We start from the raw sequence: 24,705 nt of genomic DNA, 5'->3' as shown, positions 1-24,705 counted from the left end.
GTTTTGTCACACTTCGCACCTAAAAATTGTTCAAATCACATTCTTTTTAAGGATTTTGAATGTAAAGGGGGCAAACGTCTGACTATTGTTACATGTAGTTGTGCAGAATGCTACCAAACGTGTGTCTTTCTTAGCTCATTCACACATCACCATAACACCAGACACCCATTCCACATTGCCTTTGAATGTAGTCACTGCATTAAAATTTACAATATACGGGATCTATTTGAAAGTGAAGTGATTGTCATTGAGAAACATTGCAGCACTGCACATGGTGCACACAACGAAATGTGTCCTTTGCATTTAACCCATCATCCTTAGTGAGCAGTGGGCAGCCATGACAGTTGTAATGTTTCTTCCTTGATGTTTGGTCTTATGAATGCTGTTGTGTGATGTTGTGTGTAGTTATGTGATACAGGTGTGTGTTGTGGGGTTGTGTGTTACCTGGTTGAGGATGCCGGCTCTGTTGTCTGCCTTTGCAAGCGTTCCTTCCTGCGCAGGAACTGTTCTCTCATGGAAAGCTGTACCTCAGCAGGGATGTCCGGCGACGTGTGGCTAATTTTCACTGCTGCCTCCAAGAACCCCACTGACCCCAATGGGTCCTTAGTCTTCTCCGTTGCCATGGTGATTAGTGGCTGGGGACTGGGCGGATACAGGCAAGGAGAGTGGAGTGGCTGAGGTGGGAATAGGTCCAGGGGGCCACAGGCACCCGGCGTCAGGGCAGCCGAACCGGAGGAGGGGGCCTTGTCGCACCACGGGACCCAGCAGAGCTTCCAAGAGGCGAAGGCAGCGAGCAGCAGCAGAACCAAACTGCACAGCACAATCACCCCCAGCAGCACCCCAAACGAATCTACCAGCCCCATGCCCGTTCAATATGGACAAGCAGATGGCACAGTGGTACAGGCAGAGAGAGAGAGAGAGAGAGAGAGAGAGAGAAAAGAACAGAGATGCATGGTCAGTGCTGATTAAATTATAATTAAAAAATTAGGTGCTACAGGGCCATTTAGTACATCTTTATTTAATTGCATTTGCCATTAAACATCATATCCAGTAATGTGATTGGAACAGGAATAAATTGCAATGTTTCCATGCATGCAAACTTGACATCCACACACACCCAAACACATACACACTCTGCAACTTCTTTAACACCTTAGCGCAATCTTATATTCACTACCAATGTAATCTATTCCCTATATATTCCCAATCAGGCCCTCTGTGGGCTCCAGATGCAGTGTCAAGAGCTCTCTGAGGAGATTTTTCCATCTGTGAATTGGGCTGCTGTGGGTGGCTTGGCGCTCGAGGCTCTGAAGTGTTCGACCACCGCACAGAGACACCGACAGGCACCAGGCAAGCATTAATTTCACCGGGGGGGCAATATCTGAGGAGCACTCGCAGATTTTCAGGAGGAACTCTTGTGCATTATGAGTATAATTTCAAGGTGGTGACATTAATATGATTATGATTATTGTAACAATAACCTGCAAGGATGCGGAATCATTTCCCCACCTGTGAAAAGAAAAGCAAAGAGTGTCCTACATTAAATTAGATTGGCAGTGAGTGAATCAAGAAACTTTAGTGAAACTGTCTTTTTTGTTTGTTTAAAATTCCTGTTATGCCATTCAAGACTTTCCATTTCTTTTTCTAAATGTTTTCTCAATGTTGTCTGAGAAGAAGCCAGGGTTTATCAGAGATGGAGGCGGGATTCATTGGACAGTTGCCCATCACCCTCATGTCCTCGGATTCTCCCTGTCATGTGACATTACTCACAGTTAAGAGCTCCACACACCATGCTGCACTATTGGCAGTCGTTCATTTATCTCGGCTCGAGGAGCTGCTGGGTGTGGCCGATTCTGTTTTTATGAACAGAAGGAGGCCATAAACTGGGACGTAAATGCAAGTTAGGAGTGAAGCATACTGTCTTAGATTTACTTCCTGTCTATATTATTCATTAATTACCCATAATTTAATTTTTTAAATCCACAAATCTAATCTACTAAGCAGCGCTGAATAGTTGTTAATTGGAAGGGAGTTTGATTGTGACTGCAGCCGACTAATGTTGTGGAGTGTGTCCGTGTTTGTGTGTGTGTCCCTCAGGGATGTAGCACATCAGGGGTGTGGAGTGGCTTTAGTGCTCAATTAATGAGTGCACCCCTGCACGAAGCGCAACGGCGATCAATCACCGGTCATTTTCTCAGGATTTTTCACGGTGGAAAAGCGCCCTGCCCATCGATTGGCAGCTCCCTGCACTGCTAAGTCCGGTGCACCGGAGCGCGGACAAGACAAGCAATCAGCAATGCGGACCTGTGTTTGTGTTTGTTTGTGGCTGATGAGCAAAAATTTATGACAAATTCCTCTTAGAATCATTTTTATTAAAAATTGAATCCCTGTTGGCCATGTTTAAAACAATTTGATGCTAATGAATGTAGATTGTCATAGTCAAGCTGCAGTGAAGGTTGCATTTTTGTGTGTTGTTCTTACTAATATTGGCGAAAATATAATCAGACTGAAATCAAGTTAATGAATTAAAATGGGATTTATGGAGTTGCATATATTCAGTCCAAATGAAACTTTTCATTTTCATGCTACATTACATATCCTATCATATTCATCTTTGCCTTATAAAGATCTGTTTTAATAAGTTTTATCATGAGAAAAATGTAAACTGTTTAATGTTTATTTTCTCATATCTTTACACAAACTTGCTGTGGTCTTCGCACCTTTTTCTTTATATCCCCTGGGTTGGATAAACTTTGTGAATGAAGTCTGACTGTTTTTGCTGTTTCTACAGGATCAAAGGAAAGTCCAAGGTTCAGAGGAGACCTTAAATAGCTCATCTGAGAAAATTATTAATGACAAGGAACATTTCCTTCCTGGTGATTACATCCTACAGGGTGAATGTGGGTTGTAATTCGTCCACAGACACTCTAACCAGATCAAGGGACATCAGTTCGTATGGCCTTGTACACATAAAAGCTGCAATACGTTTCCTGAATAAGTAGAGAATCAACAATTAAACCAGTAATCTGGACAAGTCTTGGAAGAGTGGTTTTCTTTCTGCAAAACAAATATGCGTTTGTGTTCATCAAATGGAAGGAGAAGGAGACAGAAAAAAATAAGATAAAAAGCAGGATGAGCAGGAAAAGCAGTCTGAACAGTGAACAGTGCCGGTGAGTCAGTCTACAATGAGGCATCAAAATTGAATTAATTGAATCCGCTTTTCAATCCCAGCTAAAGAGCAAACTCAAGCCCTGAAGCTGTTCTCTTCAAGCGTTATTTTGAAATGCAACCTGGTTTCTATAGAAACTTGCCAATTATTCCCAGGGTTGCATATCTGTCAGTTCGTTTTATCTGCATGAAAGTGCCAAAGCATTCATGACAGTTAATAGTGCACACATTATATCTATTTTGGAATAAAACAAATTAGAATCATGCATATCATTTTACACTCCACAAGTTCATTTTGTTATCTTGTAAATCACATAAAGTGGCTGAATAAGCTTTCATACAATTAGGAAAATACAGTTTAGAGAAACTAAAAGAATGCATGTTTCATAGTCTTAATGCTGCTTGCTGGTCTGAAATTTGCAATGTAATTCAAGCATTTACCTTGATTTGAATGCATGCACTACCAGTGAAAAATTCGGATGCACCTACTAATTTATGGGTCTTTTAGATTATAAGACAAGACCCAAGATTATGAAATAGCACATGAAATAATTATATATAATAAACAAACAAATAATTATATAATGAACAATAATAATTGTATATTAAAGAAACACAAAAGCAAACTAGGCAAAATATTGAACATTTGAGTCACTCCAAAGCTGGAAGTTTTTGCTGTGATGGCAGCATTTCACACTCTTGGCTTCTCTCCATCACCTTAAGTTAGACAACAAGGATGTTTTCCAACAGACCTGAAGGTTTATACTGAACACTTTCTTATCATTCACTCATGTTAATGAGCATCTCATGAAGTGGCTTTTAATGATGACAACAATTAACCCACTAGTAAACAAAACAGTCTGAAAAACATACGTGACTTTCCCCTGCCACAAAAAAACTAAATATGTTTCTTGCATTGGATTCTTTAAAATGGCTTTGTCATGGCCAACGCGCCTCCAGCCCGCTAGAGGGCACCTCACCAGCCTGGGAGATGGCAACCCGGAAGAGGAAATGGAAGCGGGCGGTGGCAAGTATAAAAGGGAGGTAACACCAAGGAGACACGCCCGCTCTTTGTATGAGTTGTATGAGTTAAATGAGTTGTATGAGTTTACTCGCCAGAGACGCTAGCTCTCTTACCCACGACCTACGATAATTGAGATTCCCGTAATACGACCTTCGCCTGCCCACGACTTCGAGAATTGCCTGATCCCCTGGAAACCACGAAAGGAACCCCGACCGGAACTTCCTGACTACAACCTCTTCCTGCCCCTGACCTTGAACCTACCTGACCCCTCGGCTAAGACGGGATTCCATGCTCCCCTACCTTTCTGCCGCCCAAGACCTACTCCCGTCCTCCCAAAGATACCGAACCATCCTGAAACCCGCCGTCTTCCGGTTCTCCTCTGCCCCGGTCCTTCCCAAAGATCCCGAACTGACTCCCCGCTGCGTTGCAGCGCGTCCATTACTTCCTCATTCCTCGCCGGCCAGGCGCCCCCGGTCCTCCTGCCCCGCTCGCCCAGTGTCCTCTACCGGTACGACGGCTCATCCCTACGCCGAAAGTATGTCTGCAACTACGTCATCGAATTCCCCCTGTGACAGGCTTCCATCTTAGTCTCCATAACTTTCTCACAGTAGGTGCATCCAAACTATTGACTGATAGTGTATATTATTTAAGTTTAAGTTAAACAGCAATGTGTAGAAAACCCCATTAACTACACATTTCTTCAGTTTAGACCGGACTGTTTCTGCAGCTTAATTGAAGTCCACTTTTGGAAAAATCTGTATTGGACATGCTTTGGAGAAGGCACACACCTGTCTATATAAGGTTCCACAGTTGACGGAACATGTCAGAGCACAAACCAACAAACATGAAGTCAAACGAATTGTCTCTAGACCTCCGAGACAGGAGGCCACCTAAACTGAGCAATTGGTGGAGAAGGGACTTAGTCAAAGAGGTGACCAAGAACCCGACCAAGAGCTCTGTCTGTGGAAAGAGAAGAACCTTCTAGAATAACAACCATCTCTGCAGCAATCCAATATTCAGGCATGTATGGCAGAGTGGTCAGAAAGAAGCCACTCCTTAGTAAAAGGCACACAGAGTTAGCCAAAAGGCACCTGAAGGGCTCTCAGACCATGAGAATCAAAATTCTGTGGTCATGCTGTGTGGATGTTTTTCAGCTACAGGTACTGGGAGACTAGTCAGAATAGAGGGAAAGATCTTAAAATGGCTGTGCACTGACACCTCCCATCCAACCTGATGGAGCTTGAGAGGCGCTGCAAAGAGGAATGGGACAAACTGCTTGTGGCATCATATTTAAAAAGACTTGACACCGTAATTGTGGCCAAAGGTGCATCAATAAAGTATTTAGCAAAGGCTGTAAATCCAGATGCCCTTTATCACGTTTTTTTTTTTTTATATAAAAACCTTTTTTTTTTAACTGTCATTATGGGGTGTTGTGTGTAGGGAATTCTGAGGGGAAAATGAATTGAATCAATTTTGGAATAAGAGAAAAATGTGCTTTTGAATACTTTTCTGGAGCATCTCCAGAAAAACAGACAGGTGGCAATTTCAGTCAGAAGACATTTCAGAAACATTAAAAAGATGAATTTTAGATTCCCCTTATTAGCCAGAGTATTACATTTCCAGGTGGACAACTCTGACACCTTTAAATAAACTGCGCACACAGCCATTCAGCACCCTACAGTGTTAGCAAAACATTTCACATTCGTTAACAATATACGCAATTACAAAATATATATGTTTTTTATAGTTGAGATAATCCCTTCTGACTGGTTTAATGTGCCCGACTCGCAGCGCCCTGGCACCCCTTGCTGGTCTTGTTACTTGCTGAACAGTCAGCTTCTTTAACTCTTTGCAGTTTTCTCATTACACCGTAGCTTTTCTCATCCTGTCTCTTGTCTTTGATTTCTGTGTAGGTTTCTTCACCTCACATATTTAAGCCCCTTTGACTTCATCACTTCTTTTGCTGTTTAAAACTCATTCTGTTCACTAGCTCTGCAATCTTTACATATAATTCTCTGTGGCTCTTGCTCAAAATTTGATGTTGTATCTTGGTTTTTCTGCCTGTATATCCTGTTGTTACACAACCTGGTTTGTATCTCAGGTTAAGCAATACAGCATTGAAAAGGTCAAAGCACCCTCAGTGTATTGTCATCTTTTTTTTTTTCTGAGCATGTTGCTGTCATATCAAAGACTGGGCTGTGTAGGAAGTACAAGTGCACTTCTAGCTGTAAAACGACACCCGCATTATCACCTTGTGCAGCAGAGGTGTGACATGAAAGAAGGAAAAGTCCGATGTGGCGATTAAGATGTGCTGCAGGGAGATGGGGCTAAGCTTTAATGATCCTGCATGATCCTGCAGCATTATGGTGATGGACATATTGAACGTCTCCTCATCTACTGCACACAGAGAACAATCTCGGTGCTTTGAGAGGATCCCTCTGTGGAACAGCTGTCAGAAGAACCAACTGAAGTGAGAACACTGATAAAAAATTTATAAAAAAGGGCAGAAAAGATTGATAGTTTTTCCTTCCAACTTCTAGACACCTACTATTACAGTAATATTGATCTGTATTAGCTTTATTTGGGGCATTAGTGATCCTTTAATACTGCTGTTGTATTAATGTATCTTTATCCAATGTATGAAAACTGAAATCCATTTCAAATTCATGGGCACAGAATGTTAGAGCCTGTACAAGTAATTAATGGGAGCAATAAAAAAAACAATCCCTGCTTAGGGCTTTGGAAAAAATGGATGTAGATAATTGGAACAAAGAACTGTAGTGCATATGTCTGTAGTATATGCACTGTGCATTTGCAATATTCACAATTATATTATAAATAAACCCATAAAGTGTTCTATTATTCTGGAACTTCATGTAAAGAAGGCCATCTGGGATAACCTTTATTACACCCCACCAGTCCACCTTTCAGTATTCAGTGTTCAGTAGGTGTACCTCACCTCCTCACTTGGATAGTCACTTGAAGAAGCTGCAATATTTATGAAACTGAAGAGAAAGTGAAGTGATTGTCATTGTGAAACACTGCAGTCCAGCACATGGTGACACTACGAAATGTGTCCTCTGCTTTTAACCATCACCCTTGGTGAGCAGTGGCCAGCCATGACAGGCACCCGGGGAGCAGTGTGTGGGGACAGTGCTTTGTTAAGTGGCACTTCATTGTCACCTTGGCGGTTCCAGATTGGAACCAGCAATCTTCTGATTAGGTGTATGTTTCCTTACCCGTTAGGCCACCAATGCCCCAAAAGCTTCAACCTAAGGTCCCCCATGTATCTATGGCCACAGCGTACTATACACTCGTACTGTGTACCTTCATTCCCTGTTAGTAGGGGGTCATTCCCTGTTATTTTTTAACAACAAATTAAACTTGGCAGCAACCATTGATTTAAAATATATATACATTTGTAATTGTGTGGAGATTTCACCTCTATATTACAATCCAGAATCCGGACTCTGTGGAATTAGCAATAATGCATAAAATTGTTACCCATGTAAATAAAGACTAGTTTACTGTATGCACAGCTTGATTGTATTACGGACCTAGCTGTCACTCTAAAGGAAAAGGTCAAGATTTATTCTCCCTCTTCTGCCACTGTGTAGGGGAATACCATATAGTTTATGGTTTTGTCTTTAGGAAGGGAGTGTTATAATTTATGGCAGCCCCTTCCTTCCTACCTTCCCATGACCCTCAGCCAGCCTTTGACCCCCAATGTTGGAATGTCTCATTAATTTATTGGTTCATTGTGTAGTGGTTAATGTTTCTGAATAATGGCTTTGTCCTTTTGACACCTGTTACAAACATGATAACTGTTTGTGAAATGCTGTTTGTTTGGAAAAGAAGAAGACCTCGGAGCTTGGGGAATTTTCTTCAACACCTTACAGACCGTGACGAATATGACTGGATATTATCATATTGTTTGTGGCTATGTTTTTGACAAGGAAGAATGTCAAGTAAAACTGTACACCATGGATAATACCAGGAGTATAGCAACTCACAAGGCCTGAGAGTGATGTACCTGTGAAAGGACATTCTTCACAACGTTTTCAAAAGATTGACCGGTTGGTAAAATGGAGTGAAATTTCCGGATACAGGGAGATCGGGGTCTGGCTTTTTCATTTGGATGAAGGGGTGGAGTCCTGAATCACCGCCCATCCCGGCAGGCCACTAAAAAGTAGAACCACCCAAGATCCGGACACAAGACATTGACTGGTCACAGATCCTGTTGGACTATGGTTGAAAAACGCTCTGGAGAACCATCCACTGCTGAAGGCTGTAGCTGGGGGATCAGAATTTAACATACACGCCTGGACGATCATCTGCAGACCAGCTAACACCGCAATCCCTGGATGAGGAGCCCCCTGAGGGGGTGACACAACCGTGTGAGGACATAAATCCATTGGGTGGTGACGAATTGGATTGCACAGCCAGGCAAGATATTGAACTCATGAAGACCTGTATGTGCAAAGTCCTTCAACGTATCATTGGTTGATTAGTATGGGAAAGTTGTTACGGATGCATGGTGGATCACCCAAGCCAGAGGCAGCAATGAACCAGAGGCATATTTTTACATTGCCAACTTTAACAAAATAAAACAGAAACTTTTACAGCCAGAGACATACCAATTTATCACCAACATTCTTGGGAGATATATACCAGCAATATCATTGCTGATGAGGTGCGGAATTTTAACACATTAACATTAACACATGTTGCGAACGTTTGCCCGATCTTAAAAACATATGGTTTTAGTCAGTAGAATTTCTGAGGTATAAATGTATAAATGTGTATAAACGCTGATGAAACTTGCCATGTTGTGTAATTGGAGTTTTAGAATAGCTCATATTATAACTCTGTTGTTACACAATGTTGTTACACAACATTAAGTGTGTTATTAAGCTGCATGAAAACGACTTATGAATGTTTATGCTGAATGTTTATGAACGTTTATATTTCTTTTCAGTTACAAAAACTTTTGACAATTAGACAATTTCAAAACAGGCAATTTCAAGCAGACCTTGTTGACATGTCTATGTATTCAGAGGAAATGGTTATTATGGTTATAAATACATGCTAACATGCATAGAAATATTTAGTAAATTTATGTGGGAACATATTTTAGAAAGCAAGACAAGAGCTGAGGAGACTAGAGCATTTGAAACCATTCTGAAATATGGCAGATTTCTCCAAAAACTGCAGGCTGACCGTGGTACAGAGTTTTTCAAAATGTAATTAGTAAATACGGTATCCACCATTTTGCCACAGGACGTGACCTAAAAGCTAGCATTGTTGAGCATTTCAATAGAACTGTTAATGGTATGATGTGACAATGGTCAATTCTGACATCTGTCAATTCCAATAGGTATGAAAGTCAAGTGATTGTCATTGTGAAACCCTGCAGCACAGCACACGGTGACACAACGAAATGTGTCATCTGCTTTTAACCATCACTCTTGGTAAGCAGTGGGCAGCCATGACAGGCGAAAAGGGAGCACCACTGCCTCAATAACAGTATATAGATGTACTCTCTGAAGAAAAAATCTTCAATGGTAGTTACCACCAAAGCTTTAGGATGATGTGTAGATGTGACCTGTGATAATGAAGAACACAATTTACCCATAAATTTGTGATACTCCATAGTCTGCCACATGTAAAGCCAACATTCCAACATTGGGGGCCTGTCAAAGGTGCGAACTGGGAAAGGGGCAGGTGGGGGTGGGCTGGCTAAGGGTCACAGGAAGGATGGGGCTGCCATAAATTATAACACTCATTTCCTACAGATAGGGCCATAAATCAATCAAACCTCTTCACATTGACAGGGAAGTCATAACTAAAAGAGCCTGATAACTACTACTGAGATTATTAATTGTTTTGCAGGGTAGACACCAACCCACAGTTCTTGTAGTAGATCTGTAGATATCAGTTTTTCTCAAATCAAATTTAATTATTGCCACTTTTACTTTTTAATAATTATTATTTGCGTGATTTACACTTTTAGATAGTCCTTTCCTGAACAATTTAATTGTTGGGAGCACCATTAATTATTTAATTTTACTATTGCCTAAAACTTTTGCAAAGTACTCTATGTACCTCTCCAATAATGTCAAAGCTAATATCACAGACCAGTCAATAATTGTTTTGTTCCAAAACAGAATAATATTCCATGAAGGTGAAAGCCTTCTCTGGCTGATATCATTAAGCAGTCCAGACCACATTCTTCCATTCTTCCATGGACCAGTTGTGTATAACATTGTAAGGGCAGTCATGCTGACTGGTGTGCAGTTACCGGCCCCATACACAATGAGCTATGATGCACTCTTCTTTGACCCCTTCTCAAAGTATTTCAGTTATTTGTGCTACAGCAATGAAATCATGAGCATCAACAAAACCTTGGGTACCCATGACCTTGATTTCTGCTTCCTCTGACCACTTTTCTCAGATACAAACTACATACTATGAAAATACTTTAAGACCTTCCACTTGGTTGTGTGCAAAACTGATCTTTGTACTTTCCACAAAGAAATGGCCGTAATGAGATTATAAATGTTATTCAGTTAGTATTTTATATACAGGCATGTGGTCTTCACTTGGAACTGTTGGGTTATTTTTGTTCATCTCTGCTCATCAGTAATGCAGAGCAGCAACCTTCCATTAGCATGCCTGGCTCCCTAACTACTGACTTATAATGACTTTTTCTACAGACAGTGGTGATTACTGGGTTTAATCAGACACCAAAGCACATCACTTAGATTCTCTGGCAATAAATAAATGCACTGTGTGTGTGTGTGTATAAAGGTTATATAAGTGCATTCATTTTGACTAAAATGTTATGTTTATTACTGACTGGCCACAGGTGGTCACCAGTCAATGACTTCACCTAACAATAGAGCTGCAATATGTTCCATTCAATAGTAATTAAATCAGGAAAGAACACTCTTATAAATGTAAATGGTGCAGCATCATGAAAGAATGAAAATGCATTACATTAGTTTATTCAGCAGGTCTGTTTTCCTTGTCTGTTCCTGTGATAGAACAACATTATTTTGCTGTTAGGGGTCAAAATAGCTTGTTGTATTGTGTTCAGAAAGGGCCACCCCCCCCCTGTCACACTGCTATTTGGAGGATGGAGGATGCAGTTGCTATTTTTTTTTAACACAAATAGAAACCAAGAAGGGTCGAGGCTCCAAAACAATTGTCAGAGAGAAAAAAAAGTATTGTTATACCAGAAAAACAAGTGAAAAAACTGATCCTCTATGCAACAAACTACAAGGTGGTCAAAATGCATCCATGATAGAAGTTGAGGTGAGGAATTGAGGAAGAGCTGAGAAAAAGCAAGTGTATAAGTGGCGGGCACAAGCGGCAGGGAGCTGCTATATCATGAACGTGAAAACAAATCACTAGGATGGGTTCCTAAATCGATTCATGAAGGCATGTGACAGAAAGTTTGAATTCCATCCCTTGGTTTATTAATATCAGGTGACTTGTGAAGCTAATAATGTAAAAGTGAAAGTGAAGTGGTTGTCACATGTGATACACAGCAGCACAGCACACGGAGCACACAGTGAAATTTGTCCTCTGAATTTGACCCATCACCCTTGATGAGCAATGGGCAGCCATGACAGGTGCCCGGGGAGCAGTGTGTGGGGACGGTGCCTTGCTCAGTGGCACCTCAGTGGCACCTTGGCGGATCGGGATTCTGATTATGGGGCTGCTTACTTAACCGCTAGGAGTCGAACCTAGAATCTTCTGATCCGTAGTCAGACGCGTTATCCATTGCACCACTGGCCCTGCAATTGGAATGTAAGTGGGGTGTTGAACCACACTCAGGTAGTAAGTGGGGTTTGAATCCCAGCAGGTTGAAAGCACAGAAGGTTGGAATGAAAACATTCTGGCAGGAACTGGAATGAGAACCACATTCTCCATCATTCCATTAAGCCAGAGCTTCTGGGTCATCTGAATGATTGCTGGCCAACGAGAAAGTGCTGCTGTAGTGGATAAACGTAATTGAATAGATTTCACACTTGAGTTTGTCTTTGTGTTGTGGCATGCTTAGTGTCTAATATTTTATTAGTGTACTCAGATTTACAATCACGGACTTTTAAAGGTCCCCTGTAATGAAAATGTACTGTACTGCATCTGAAGTTTCAACCTTGAAATTCAACCTAATTGCAGAATTGCAGCTACTTTTAGGAAGCCACACAATGAGATTTCCTCATGAGGTGCAGTTTCGATGTGTGGTACTTTAAATCATAATGAGAGAGGCGGGACATGGAGGAGAGTGGAGGGGGCATTTGCAGAAATACATCAACACCATTCACCAACCACATATCCCATGCTTGAGTTCCCCTGCTGGGGTTCAAACCCCACTTACTACCATTGTGTCCCTGAGCAAGACACTTAACCCTGAGTGTCTCCAGGGGGGGACTGTCCCTTTAACTACTGACAGTAAGTGGGTAACATACTTGCTTATGAAAGCCACAAAGTCACAGGTTCGAATCACACTTACTATATTTTTTATTGTAGTTGTTAAAATGACATTGTCATGCAGCTGATTATTTGACCACTGGACGGATGGGGTTGGGCAGGGTTATGGTTATTAGGGGTGACGCTTGCCAAGGGCAACAAATGTGCTAGGAACGGCAGTGCTTGTGCTAATCACTATTAGTTGAAATGACCTCAGAGAAAAGGCTATTCACTCGAGCAGATGAGCTGAGTGCACATCTTGGAACCCGAACAGACGATGCTCTGTTTCAGGGCTTTAAAGTTCAGAGTCTTTCCTACTTTTCTATGGTCAGCAAATTCATTATAGCGAAGCCCCTGACACTTTCTCACAGTCACTCATCTTTTCTCCGCTCACACCCCAACCTCCCCTCAGGCAATCACAGAATAAATACGCAGAACTGAGTGTTGCTTTCTAATGTGTGTGTGTGCAATATAGAGAGTGTTTAATCTAAAGAGTAGTCACTGACACCCATAAGAAGATTTTTCTTTTATAATAAAAGTCTTACTCAGCGGAAATTAGCTTAAATCCCATCCCCACTGTGTGCGCTTGACGTTACGTGCTACTAACTCATGTCAGTTTTTACCGAAGTCCTGCATTTAGCAGGAATCATACAGGACATAGTAATTTCACTGCAAATTGATTTGGGTGGCATGAGAATGTAAGGTGGGGGCAAAATTAGATCATTGATTTAAAAAAAAAAAAAAAAAAAAACAGATTGCCACTGCACTAATGGCCAAAAAAAAAAAAAAAAATACATGTGCACATGTCCAAAGAATTGATTTTAGAGGCACGAGCTGACTGGGAACATCTGATACAGTTGGTGTATTTGGCAAGGTGCTGAGTACGCAGAACAAGGTGAGTTTTTTTACAATCAATTTTCTCAAGTGTGAACAGATCCACACACGGACACAAACACCCTTCATAACAGCTATAGTACATAGTAAATATAAGAATCAAAAATTATTATAATGATGTGGAAGGTCAAATAATAATGGAAATACTGCATATTGTATAACAAAAATAATTTGCTTTATTATTTGCTTTTGCAATAATTTGGTTGTATTACAATAGTTGCAGCATACAGATGTAAATTTATATAAAACCTTTTAGGTTGTGATTTTACACATTATGCTGACTTTTTGGTTTCTCCCAAATGGAACATGTGGCTTTCAGACTATATCAGACTCAATGAAACAATTACATAATGAATAATTTAGGTAGGAAACGTAGAAAGAAAGCATACCTAGGGCTATTTGCTCACTGATACAGGAACACTGAGTGACACAATAAAAATGATACAGCATCACACAATTATTTAAAACCTGTGTAATTAATGTACACACAAGGTAACTTAAACATCCTGGGTTTCTAAACTGTCACTGTTAACAGCTCTGCCCTAGTTAGATTGTTTTTCCTTAAGGCAATGAGTTGTCTGATAGATTTGTAATTCATTTTTGTATTCTTTATCCAACTAATCATTAAAAATTTGAAAATTAATTATGCTTTTTGGCAGCACAGAACTATGCCTGAAGATTGATTATTATAACAGGGTTAATTAATTATTTAATTGTATGTGACAGCACTTGGTTAAAGTGGCATAAGTGTATAAAATGTGACTTTGTAAGCATTTTGTGTGTATGATTGTTATCGTATGAATGTTATTTTGGACCGTTGTTATGTAACAAATGTAAAGAGCACGGCATAATTAAACTAACTAGCCCATTTATAATGCTGTATTAATGTCATTAACTTGAGGATTCATGTCTGACTCTAACTATGCCTAGATTCATTTAGTATTAATTAGAACCTAGCAAACCTCTCCAAACTATCTTAACAGATATTAACATCTGCAAAACAATGTTACAGGTTGGTGTGATTTCCTACAACGTGGCTGTGCACTGAGAGTCAACGGCTAGAGACCACTTTTCATGCCGGTTACAGACTGCAAGGGACTCTTCTCAGCTTAGGATGAAGCGTCTCAGGTGGTTCATCTCTGTGCCAAAGCGGGGTGTCAGCTTTAAACACATCCTGAAGATGTGTGTCTCTGGGTGACACAATCTACTGCAACTCATCTCAAAAACCAGTGTGGCATCTGTCCACAACTGTTGCAGCACTTACTAAGTCACGGAATCAAGGTTGAAATAAGGGCAGTGGAAAAGTGAAAGTGAAGTGATTGTCATTGTGAAACACTGCAGCACAGCACACAGTGCACACAACAAAATGTGTCCTGCTTTTAACCATCACCCTTGGTGAGCAGTGGGCAGTCATGACAGGCGCCCGGGGAGCAGTGTGAGCTTTCTGATTACGGGGACGCTTCCTTAACCACTAGGCCACCACTGCACCGTGATTCCAGGTGTGATTAAAGTGTGAAGAAGTAACACAAGCACCTGTTTTCCACCAAAGCATGATCTCTGACAGGACAAAAAAGAAGATTGTATGAAAGTGGCTGCCCAAATATTCCAGACGATGCTCTTACATACTGAACAGTGCATATTCTTAATAAACACTGTATTTAAAACCATCTCAGTTATTTATTTTCACTATATCTTCACTTTGTAATTCCTGGACCTTATTGTATTGTATTTTTGTATATTTGTATTTTCTTGCTCTATTTACTACATTCATGTCTGCACTGAAGGAGCTACTTTTAATCTCATTGTACATTGTGTATAGTGACAATAAAAGGCATTCTATTCTATTCTATGTTGGCTATTTAGAGAAGCTTCTGGGTGATCCCAAAAGTCAGGGTATAAAGAAGCAGAAACACGCATGAATTTGTTGTTTCTTATACACAGATAAAAACACACCCTTCATTCAACAGTAGCGTAAATTGAGTGGGTGGAATTTTCCACAGAATCCCTCTGGCTAAGATGTAAAAATAATAGTAGGCAGACAAATGCCTGCAAATGTTATTAACACATAAGGCACTGGGTCAGACAACTCAAAACAGCATGGAGGATTCCACGCCTGCCTGTGGAACATTAAGACCTTTATTTAAAGTATTATATTATTTTTTTACTATTTTAACTGGTCTGTAATGATTTATGCAATGTTGATTTATCATTAATGAATCATAGCACACCAAACTGTTGCTCATATTTGCTCATGATTAAGTTTATTGGAATTAGGAAGTGTTATCATTATCATTTTATTGTTAAATATCTAAAAGATGACCACCCTCTTTTTATTCTGAAAACCCCAGTTTAATCGTGCATGGAAAACAGCAAGAGGTACAGAACAAAAAGTGGTTAAGCATTTGCCTAATAGCTGACAGAGCTGTTATTTACATTGTGTCCCTGAGACAAATAGCTTTCTGACATGTCAAGGAACTCATCTTAGAGACCATTAAATGGAACTATGGGTTCACTAGAAAAAAAAAGCCCACACAGCTATAGAAGTATTATGTTCCATGTATAAGATGATGTACTGATCACAGTATGTTACATGGTAATGACCTTTAAATCCTTGGATATGTGATGGTTCCAATAAGAATCATTTTGAAATAATAACGGCACTTTCTTGAAATTCTGAAAATTCTTAATGATGGTGCTATTTCAGGATGGCATTTCCAACAGGCTAATTGCTTTTTTGTTTTGCATCTTTGCCTTTGCTCCTCAATATTAATAAGCTAAATTAATAAGCTAAATATAAAGAAATACAAATCAAGAACTGTCAGCAAGTCAGTCAAAACAAAGTCAGCCTTTGAAAATCATCTAATAGACATTTGTCACCACTGATGACAATTGTCACAGTGGTCCCCTGTCTTCCAGGCTGTACCAGATTTACGTCACCATTCCTGTTGAGAATGTGTAGGCAGGGTTCCATTAAATTGCAACAGAAGTGAATTAATTAATTACCGTTCCTATATGTGTCACAGGACTGGTGTGACTCAGTTGCTTTTATTGCTTTTTAAAAAAAGGAATGAAAACTTTGCAGGATTAGAAAAAGAACAGCATACAATAGAATTATGCTGTTGCATTATACTTAATTATTGTCAACTTTTCTAATGAATGAAATAGCAGATGACAGGAAAATGAAAAGAAGACAGTGACAGAAAGAAAAGAAGGGCTTAGGTTAGCGGGATGAGAAAAGCAATGGAACGAGTGTAATGAGATGTGATAGTTGTGTAGCACTGATTCATGGCACGCCTGTCTGTTTTAATTGCAGAATCGGCTGCTTTAAAGTCAGTCAGGTCTTATTCTTGCACAGTAAAACCTGGTGAAGCAACAATTTGTTTTTTTAGTATAGTCTTTATTGGTAAGCGGGCTAAAACAGATATGTTCAGAGAATGAAAGTGAAATTTGAAAGTGATTGTTTTCGTCATTGTGGTACACTGCATGACACATGGTGACATGCATTTAACCAATCACCCTTAGTGAGCAGTATGCAACCATGAAAGGCGCCCGGGGAGCAGTGTGTGGGGACAGTACCTTGCTCAAGCACTGCTCCAAAGCCAAAGACAAGCAACATAACTTGACGGTGGAGGGTGGCATTGATTTCCTGAGGATGTGTTCAAATAAATAACTTCAAGATTCGACTGAAACAGTGCATATTTATTAATTTATACAATTTTCAAATAACATATTTTACTTTCCTTAGCTTTAGTGCAATGCTTCTCAATGATTTACACCCCCCATAGACAGAAGTAGATATTTTGCCCTCCGTGTACGTCAACTTACACAAATGGTGTTTCAACTGCTGCAGCCCACAAATTGTGAAGATGCTGAAGTCTTCTACTCGCTGCTTACTTTTGAAAGTATGCAACGTTTCAAATAAAACCCCCTTAAACCTATTATCTACAGCTTTCACAAGTGTGAATGGGCATGGAGGATTTACACATGTAGTTTGACCCCAAGCTGAAACGCACTATATTAATGTATATTAAACATTCTCTGTTTTTCCATTTGGAACATTTATTTTGAAACATCGCATAGTGTCAAAACCGCAGCAAGTGGAAGAGCGGCTGTATTATTTAGCATTTTCACATTTTATCGGCTGCAGCAATTGAAAAACCAACACAAGTGTGTAAGTTTGTGAAAGTGAAGATTTCTAGGTTTTTGTTTGATGAGTAAGAGAAAATCCAGCAAAGTTCTTTTAATGTCTGTCAAATCTAGGACTAAGGGCAAAAAAAGCATGTTCCCCCGAGTCACACGTCCCCCATTAGAAGCGCTGGCTTTAGAGGGAGTTGTGGAGGTTTTACCAAAAAACATGTTTTTTCTCCGTAGTAATAAACAGACCCTCCCCTTAGAAGTATCTAAGTTGAGTGATGTACAGCTGGGATGAAAAGTTCTAGCTACTTCTAGCAAATCTGTGCCAAAGTCAGCTGATTTAACCCCCTGTGTTACTGGACAGCCTGGAGGCCTGAATTATTAAAGCACTGCTGAAGAAATCAATCCTGCCTGAGAACATTCAGCTTTCGAAACGGCTTGCACGTTCTGTTATTACACTCTCACTGAGGCTCTTGAAATTCTCTGTCTCTATCAATTCATATGCAGAACATAGTATCAATTATTTTATATTACTAGTTTGCATTTAAATATTTTCACTGGAGCTAAGAAAATGTTCCTTAGGTCAGTGAGCCTATTAGTGGCTTGTGGTTTTAAGTTGTTTTTTCACAGATATGTGTAATGTGTTTGTGTGAATTATTTTTTGATCAAGCCCAAGGTCAAAACAGACTGTAAAATATTTGAATATTTGTTCTTTGTACAGTCTATCAGCTTATTGAATTACTGTATGTGATATTTACTGAATGTATTGATTGATGTTATGTTCTCTGAAGTCAAAGTAAAGTTAATTGAAATTAGTTCTATTCTTATTTCTGCCACAGTCCATTTAGAATGGATTGTGTTTCATATTTGAATTCCCCCCATCTTGTTTACATATGATAATGTGAGCGAGACAGATTAGATGCCACCTGTGGATTCACCTGAAGCTGGAATTGTCTTTGCTATTCCTTGCTGTCAATCCCACGAAGCCCCACAAGGCTTTGTCACATTGCTTCATTGAAACCAGTGATATTTTTTGTACTTTCTTTGCTCTGTTTTGTTAGAAATTACAGCAGCACATCATTCCTATGGAACCTTTTACAGATCTTGGGTATATTTAGTTGTTATTTTTAGACCAGTCACTCATTTATTATTTTTTTTTTACAATTGACAGCAGCTAATGTTCAACACGCTCTGAGCAACTGCTGGGGTCACACATTCTGAACATTTCAGAAAATGTGTTACTGGGGTCACACCCGACAATGTACTCAAATAAATAAATGCCCACAGACTGAGTCAGTCTGGTCAGTCACTGTCTTTCTGGTTATTCATGTAGACCGACTCGACTACACAAACACACACAGCAGGTCATAATGTCCCCCTGAGCTACCATAGCTCTGATGGCTGGGCTGGTTGGACTGAAGGGCAGAACTCTGCGTGATTTGTGTCTCATGGGTGGGGGTGGTAGTGACCACCGTCTTCTCCTCACCCCCAATGACACGGAACAAGGGTGGCGCTGATCTTTCTCATAACCGCCCAGCTTAATCTGATGGAGCAAAAAGCCTCTACAGCCTCCTTCTGGCAAGTCAGCTCCTCCAGCTCATCCCTCCAAGACAGAATTAAATCCTCAATTTCCAAAAGGCATTTCTGGCATAGCTGCCAAGTAGCAGAAATAACTGTATTTTACATGGACAAATTACTCTGCCCTGTTTTATTAAAGAGTTAGTAATAGTGTCATCAGAAATGAAGGTCTCTGTTGAAGACACAGTCCAAGTAAAGCAACCTTTGTAATTAGCTGTGATGTCACCTAAGTACATGTGTATGCATAAATCATCCACCTGCCTGAACAAATGACTTCCTTATCATTATCTCTGTGGGATATTAAAGTAACCACAGTTACACTTAAGCAAACAAATGAAGTTAAAAGCTCTGTTTTGGGTAAAAAAAGAATCAGAATGTCACTGCCACATGTCCAACGCAAGCCATTTAAAAAGGCCACAACAATACACAACAGCTCAAATTAGTAGGCTGGCAGCTACTGCAATAGGAGTTCAATCTGCCTAACTCATGCCTGGAGAAAAGTGAATCTTAAAATACGTTCACATTCTGGAGAACATAATTAATATTTTCCTGGTATATGATATATTATTTCACCCGCCCGCAACCTCATAGCTATTAATCAGAATGTTAATCTTCCTGACTCTGCCCACCCAATCTGCGGATTAACCCCGTCGCCTGTGGATATGACTACGATCTGAACTTGTTCCTATTTATTGCTTCTTGTGTAACACTAATTGTTTCTCCAAATCCATGTTCCGTCTTCCCGCCCCGCCTTCTCTCCACCATGGAGGAATTCACATCAGCTGCATGCATCCAGCCTTCCTTTGTTACCACTGCTCCGATTCAGCTCCGATCCTTAAATATTGATGAAGAGGGACTGATCCATGAACTACTAAGCATAGAGAGCCTTCCGTTTTTTAGCAGGAACCCATCTTTTTTCATTTTATTGTTAGCATGGTGTGGCCCTTCAGGGACCCCAGCTCTAAATATTGATCAGAATTGACTCACAGGGTTGAAGCTGAATAACAGAGTTCCTATTGTATACTGTGATATTGTCTTTTTCAATCCATAAAGTTAAAGTGACATAATAACTATCCTCATATCTTATATTGATATATTAATTTTACTCACGGGATGACAGAATATTTGTTTAATTTACCACAGAGCTTTGCTTATTCAGTACTGTTTACTGTTATTTTATATTCTGTACAACGAACTTTAACAATAACATGATAGTTTAGTATTAAATATTGATTGGTGTGTATTTATTCATTAAGTATTGATTAAGTCAGATCGATCAGAGTTGCAACTATAGATCAGATGGAACTATCCTTCACACACACACACACACACACACACACACACACACACACAAACCTTCATACACTCTGCCTGCTCCACATCCATTCTCCTCTGTATGGTGCAATATGTTTTTTTTTTATTTCATGGGGAGACTAGCTACCCAGCAGACTCTCTGGGAATGGATCTGGTGATGCACCTGTCGAAAGCCACTGCATGCTTTATTGTACTGGGAGAGACTGTTGCTATAACAGCACACTGGGGAGGTCCATACACATACAATTACATCACAATTGCACACACACGAGCACACAATCAACATGCACACACACACACACACCCACACACACTCTGTTATCAACATGCACACATGAATGCATGCACTGGGAATAAAAGTGCACACACATGCGTAAACATGCTCGCAGCCACATACTCAGAGACAGGCACACACACACAGACATGCATGCATGCATACAAAGCCATCTGCACCAGGGACAAGCCTGTGGAGTTTGACTGGCCCAGTATGACTGTTTCTGCACAATTCGCAGAGCAGCAACGGGAGCCTTTTGCATTCATCTTAACGTGCGTGACATATTAACAAAGAAGCCCCAAACCCTGCTGCAGGGGACAGCCCCTGGTATACCCAGAATAATCCTCATAACTCTGGCTCACTCAGCAGCTCTCCTCACACTGATCTTTCTGCAATAGAGTCGGGCGGGTGGGGGGTGGGTTGAGACCAAGTAGTCGACCATATCAGTGGTACTCATGTCACGAACATGAGAGAGATGGTGAGGAAGGGATGAGACGGGGGGGATGGGAGAGGGAAATGAGAGAGAATATGCCAGAATGCTGACAATGCCTGACTGAATTTACCCTCATGCTGAAGTTCAAGCCATCCACATTTCTGTTTCAAATCCTCAACCTCCCTCTACTCAGCTCTCTCCACTCCGGCTCTGGTTTTGTTCACGTATTGTTTCTGGACGCACTGTAATCACATTACTACCACATGTCATCATCAGATCTGGACAATAATTGGTATTCATAGATCGGGGAATTTGGTGAATTGAATAAAGGAACAGAGTGCTTCCCTTGGCAGGGTCCCTGGGGAGTTGGAGATGGCCTCTCCCTGCGCTGGTGTCTCTGTTGCACAGTGGACACTGTGCAGTGCTTCACAGATGGAGGAGCATATTATCTAGATGCTTCCAGCAGCGCTAGAAATTCCGACTGTCCCCCTCGTTTCTTCTGCTGCACTAAGCTTTATAAAAGCTGACACACACAGCATGCCCACACACAACTAGACACACACTTGGCATGATCTGACGCAGGTCATGCTATGTGGAGTGACACATACTCCCTGCATGACTAATCAAAAGAAACGACTTATGCATTAGTGGAAACACACATTAATGCACATACACACACAGATACACATACACACATTTGCACAGTTTTTTGAGGACCAATGATGATACAATTTTTACTATCGTTTCTAAATGTATAACAAACTTTCAATCAATTTTTATTAAAGTGTCACGTAAAATTTTTTAAAATGGAATTTCCTATATCTGCCGAATATTCATTTTTGTTATTTATATAATTAAAAATATTTATTTATATATTTTATAAATATTTGTTTTCCTATCTTTTGTGATGAAATTTGTTCTTTGTTTAAACATAAACCAGACAAGTATTTCTTATTTTGGCATTTATATACAATAAACATTTTACATTAAACAGTTTACATTAAATGATCAATTTTAATGACCCTAACCAAAAGGTCCCCAGTTAGACTAAAATATCACGTTTTTTGTTAGAGATGACGTTTGGTCTTCGTAAAGATATATAACATATGCAGCCACACACATACACAGTCTAATCAGAGAACACTGCAGCTACAGACACCTGTCGGCAGAGAACCCATAAAAACCTGTGAAGGACCTCAGGGCTCATAACACACAGCCACTTCTGTGGCTAATTACACGTTACATAATTCCAGTTGCAATCCCAATCCCAATGTCAATGTTCCTTTCAGTCCACACAGACACGCACACAGAGTGAACACTGTAATAAACGAAACAAACAACAGGAAAAACTCACTTCACAGAATCTTATCAAATATTAATGCTGAACGACAGGGACCCGGTGAAATACGAACAAACAAAGCCACACAGTAATCTCATTTCCGAGCAAATCCGAGCAATGAGACTATGCACGTGCACACACAATATATGCACACGTATACAATATTAACCAGCCGATAATAAAATAGACAAAAAAGACTGAGAGACACACAAAAAGTGCTCGAGAGCAAATCCACTTTGACTCTGAGCAACAATGAAGAGATTAATGAACTTCTTCCAGGCAAGAGAACCAGTGGGAACCAGTGGCTCAGTCTGTCAGATCCTAGTGCAACCTGGACACTCCACACCCACTTGTACCAGCAACATGTTTTACATCAGCCTGCAGAACTGCAACAACCCCACTGGCTATAAGAGCTTCACGCTCTTAAAAAAAAAAAAAAACGCTCTGATCTTACAAGGAGTGACAAGCTGTACTCACCGGTGGTTGTCTGTCCCCGTTTCTCCTTTCTTTTGTTCCCCTCTGACACTTTTCCCCCTTTTCTCTCTCTCTCTCTCTCTCTTTCTGTCCCTCCCTCTCTCTGCTGGTGATGCTCTCCCTCCCCTGCTCCTAGATAGAATGAGCGCTACTCTCCAGACTCTCGGTTTCTATAGCACTGTGAACAGCAAGCCCAGGCAGCAGGATCCAACACACACACACACACACCCTCACACACACCCAGCTTCCATGTGGGGGCTAATCATTCACCCTGCGCACAGAGCAATTACATGCACTCTGCAAACACACCGCCCTAATCTCTGTAGTAAAGATAACTCCCATTGTCCCCAAAACTGCACTACCCGCATACGGCAGGACTGATAAATACACAGAGAAACAGCAATTTATGCGGGAGAAGAACAAGCGGGTGTTTTTTTTTTTTTTTTTTTTTTCAGCTCAGGACTCACCGAAGTTCAGTCGCATACATTTGAATAAGCAGCATCTTAATGAATATGAAAACGTGTATGTGAGCGGGGTGCCAAAGAGGACCGCCGCAAAAAAAGCCTTTTTATTTTTAGGGCTGAATGCGATTAGACAGCAGTGATTGATGAAAGAGGGGACCGCCCTGTGAAAGGGCACACGTACATGCCACCGCTTTGTTCTCGCAGGTCTGGATAAGGGACTAAATCATGCAGAACCAACACACACCACACACACACACACACACGAGATTTGACTGGTCTGAGAATAATGTAACTCCTAAGAATCTCAGCAATCAGCACCACAGACAGCGCACTTACTACTTTTTATTCTTCCTGCAGCTACATGGCATCAGTGTGTAGACCACCGACGAGTGCTAGAGATGCTAATACACCAGTGATTATACATTCACTGTGTGTTTATGTGTGTGTGCTTCTAACCGAGTAGAGACTCCAACGCAGTACGGTGCTAGTGCACCGAGCTGCTCTCCTCCCTGATATCAGCACTCAGGGCAGTGTGTGAGGGAACCTGGTGCAGAAGATACCTCTTCTGAATGACACCTTAGACGCAGCACCAAGAATTTGCTGCCTAAATCCAGACAGAACACTGGCAGATAAAAAAAAAAACTCTAGCTGTAGAATCCAGCTGTGCTTCTCTCAACAATCCCTGGCAGGGCACCAGTCTAAGCAAAGTCTTCAAAGTGCAGCTGAGATGATAATACTGCCCATTTAAAGGATTAATTCAACAGTATCGATAATTTTTTGGGGGGAATTGTGGCCATTTGTGAAAAAAAAAGAAAATCAGAGGTTTCAAATTGTTTGATGAAGTTTTAAGTAATGTCTTAATCTGGATTTATTATTTTACACAATGCATGTGTTCAAAAAGGTGCATACAGTAATTTAATGCACGTTGAATAAAGCCACACTTAGAAGGTGTAACCCTATTTCCAGAACAACAGATCAACCATCCAGCCACTTTCTAAAACCACCCATCCATTTAAGTACCGCTATTCATCAGAAGACATCATCTATAAAACAGATTGACCCCTGGATGGAACTATACAACCACAAACCACAAACCAGGGTCAATGGTACCAAAGCAAAAAAAAAAAAAAA

At 40.5% G+C, this 24,705-nt stretch overlaps 1 protein-coding gene across 1 annotated transcript in view; it reads right to left on the bottom strand.

The window, feature by feature from the left end:
- LOC114776753 (synaptotagmin-6-like) overlaps positions 1–23,176 on the bottom strand; it is a gene marked incomplete at its 5' end in the record, with an annotated part of 39,501 nt that extends 16,325 nt beyond the window's left edge. The window contains 2 exons of the mRNA XM_028966842.1: positions 445–850; positions 23,114–23,176. Coding sequence (XP_028822675.1) covers positions 445–850; positions 23,114–23,176 — 469 coding nt within the window. The remainder of the gene's footprint in view (positions 1–444; positions 851–23,113) is intronic.
- Positions 23,177–24,705: the final 1,529 nt, after the last annotated feature.

This window comes from Denticeps clupeoides, unplaced genomic scaffold, assembly GCF_900700375.1.
Source record: "Denticeps clupeoides unplaced genomic scaffold, fDenClu1.1, whole genome shotgun sequence".
In the NCBI taxonomy this organism is placed as follows: Eukaryota; Metazoa; Chordata; class Actinopteri; order Clupeiformes; family Denticipitidae; genus Denticeps; species Denticeps clupeoides.
Note: the sequence above shows the minus strand (reverse complement) of the source record. Positions and strands in the feature narration are given on the sequence as shown.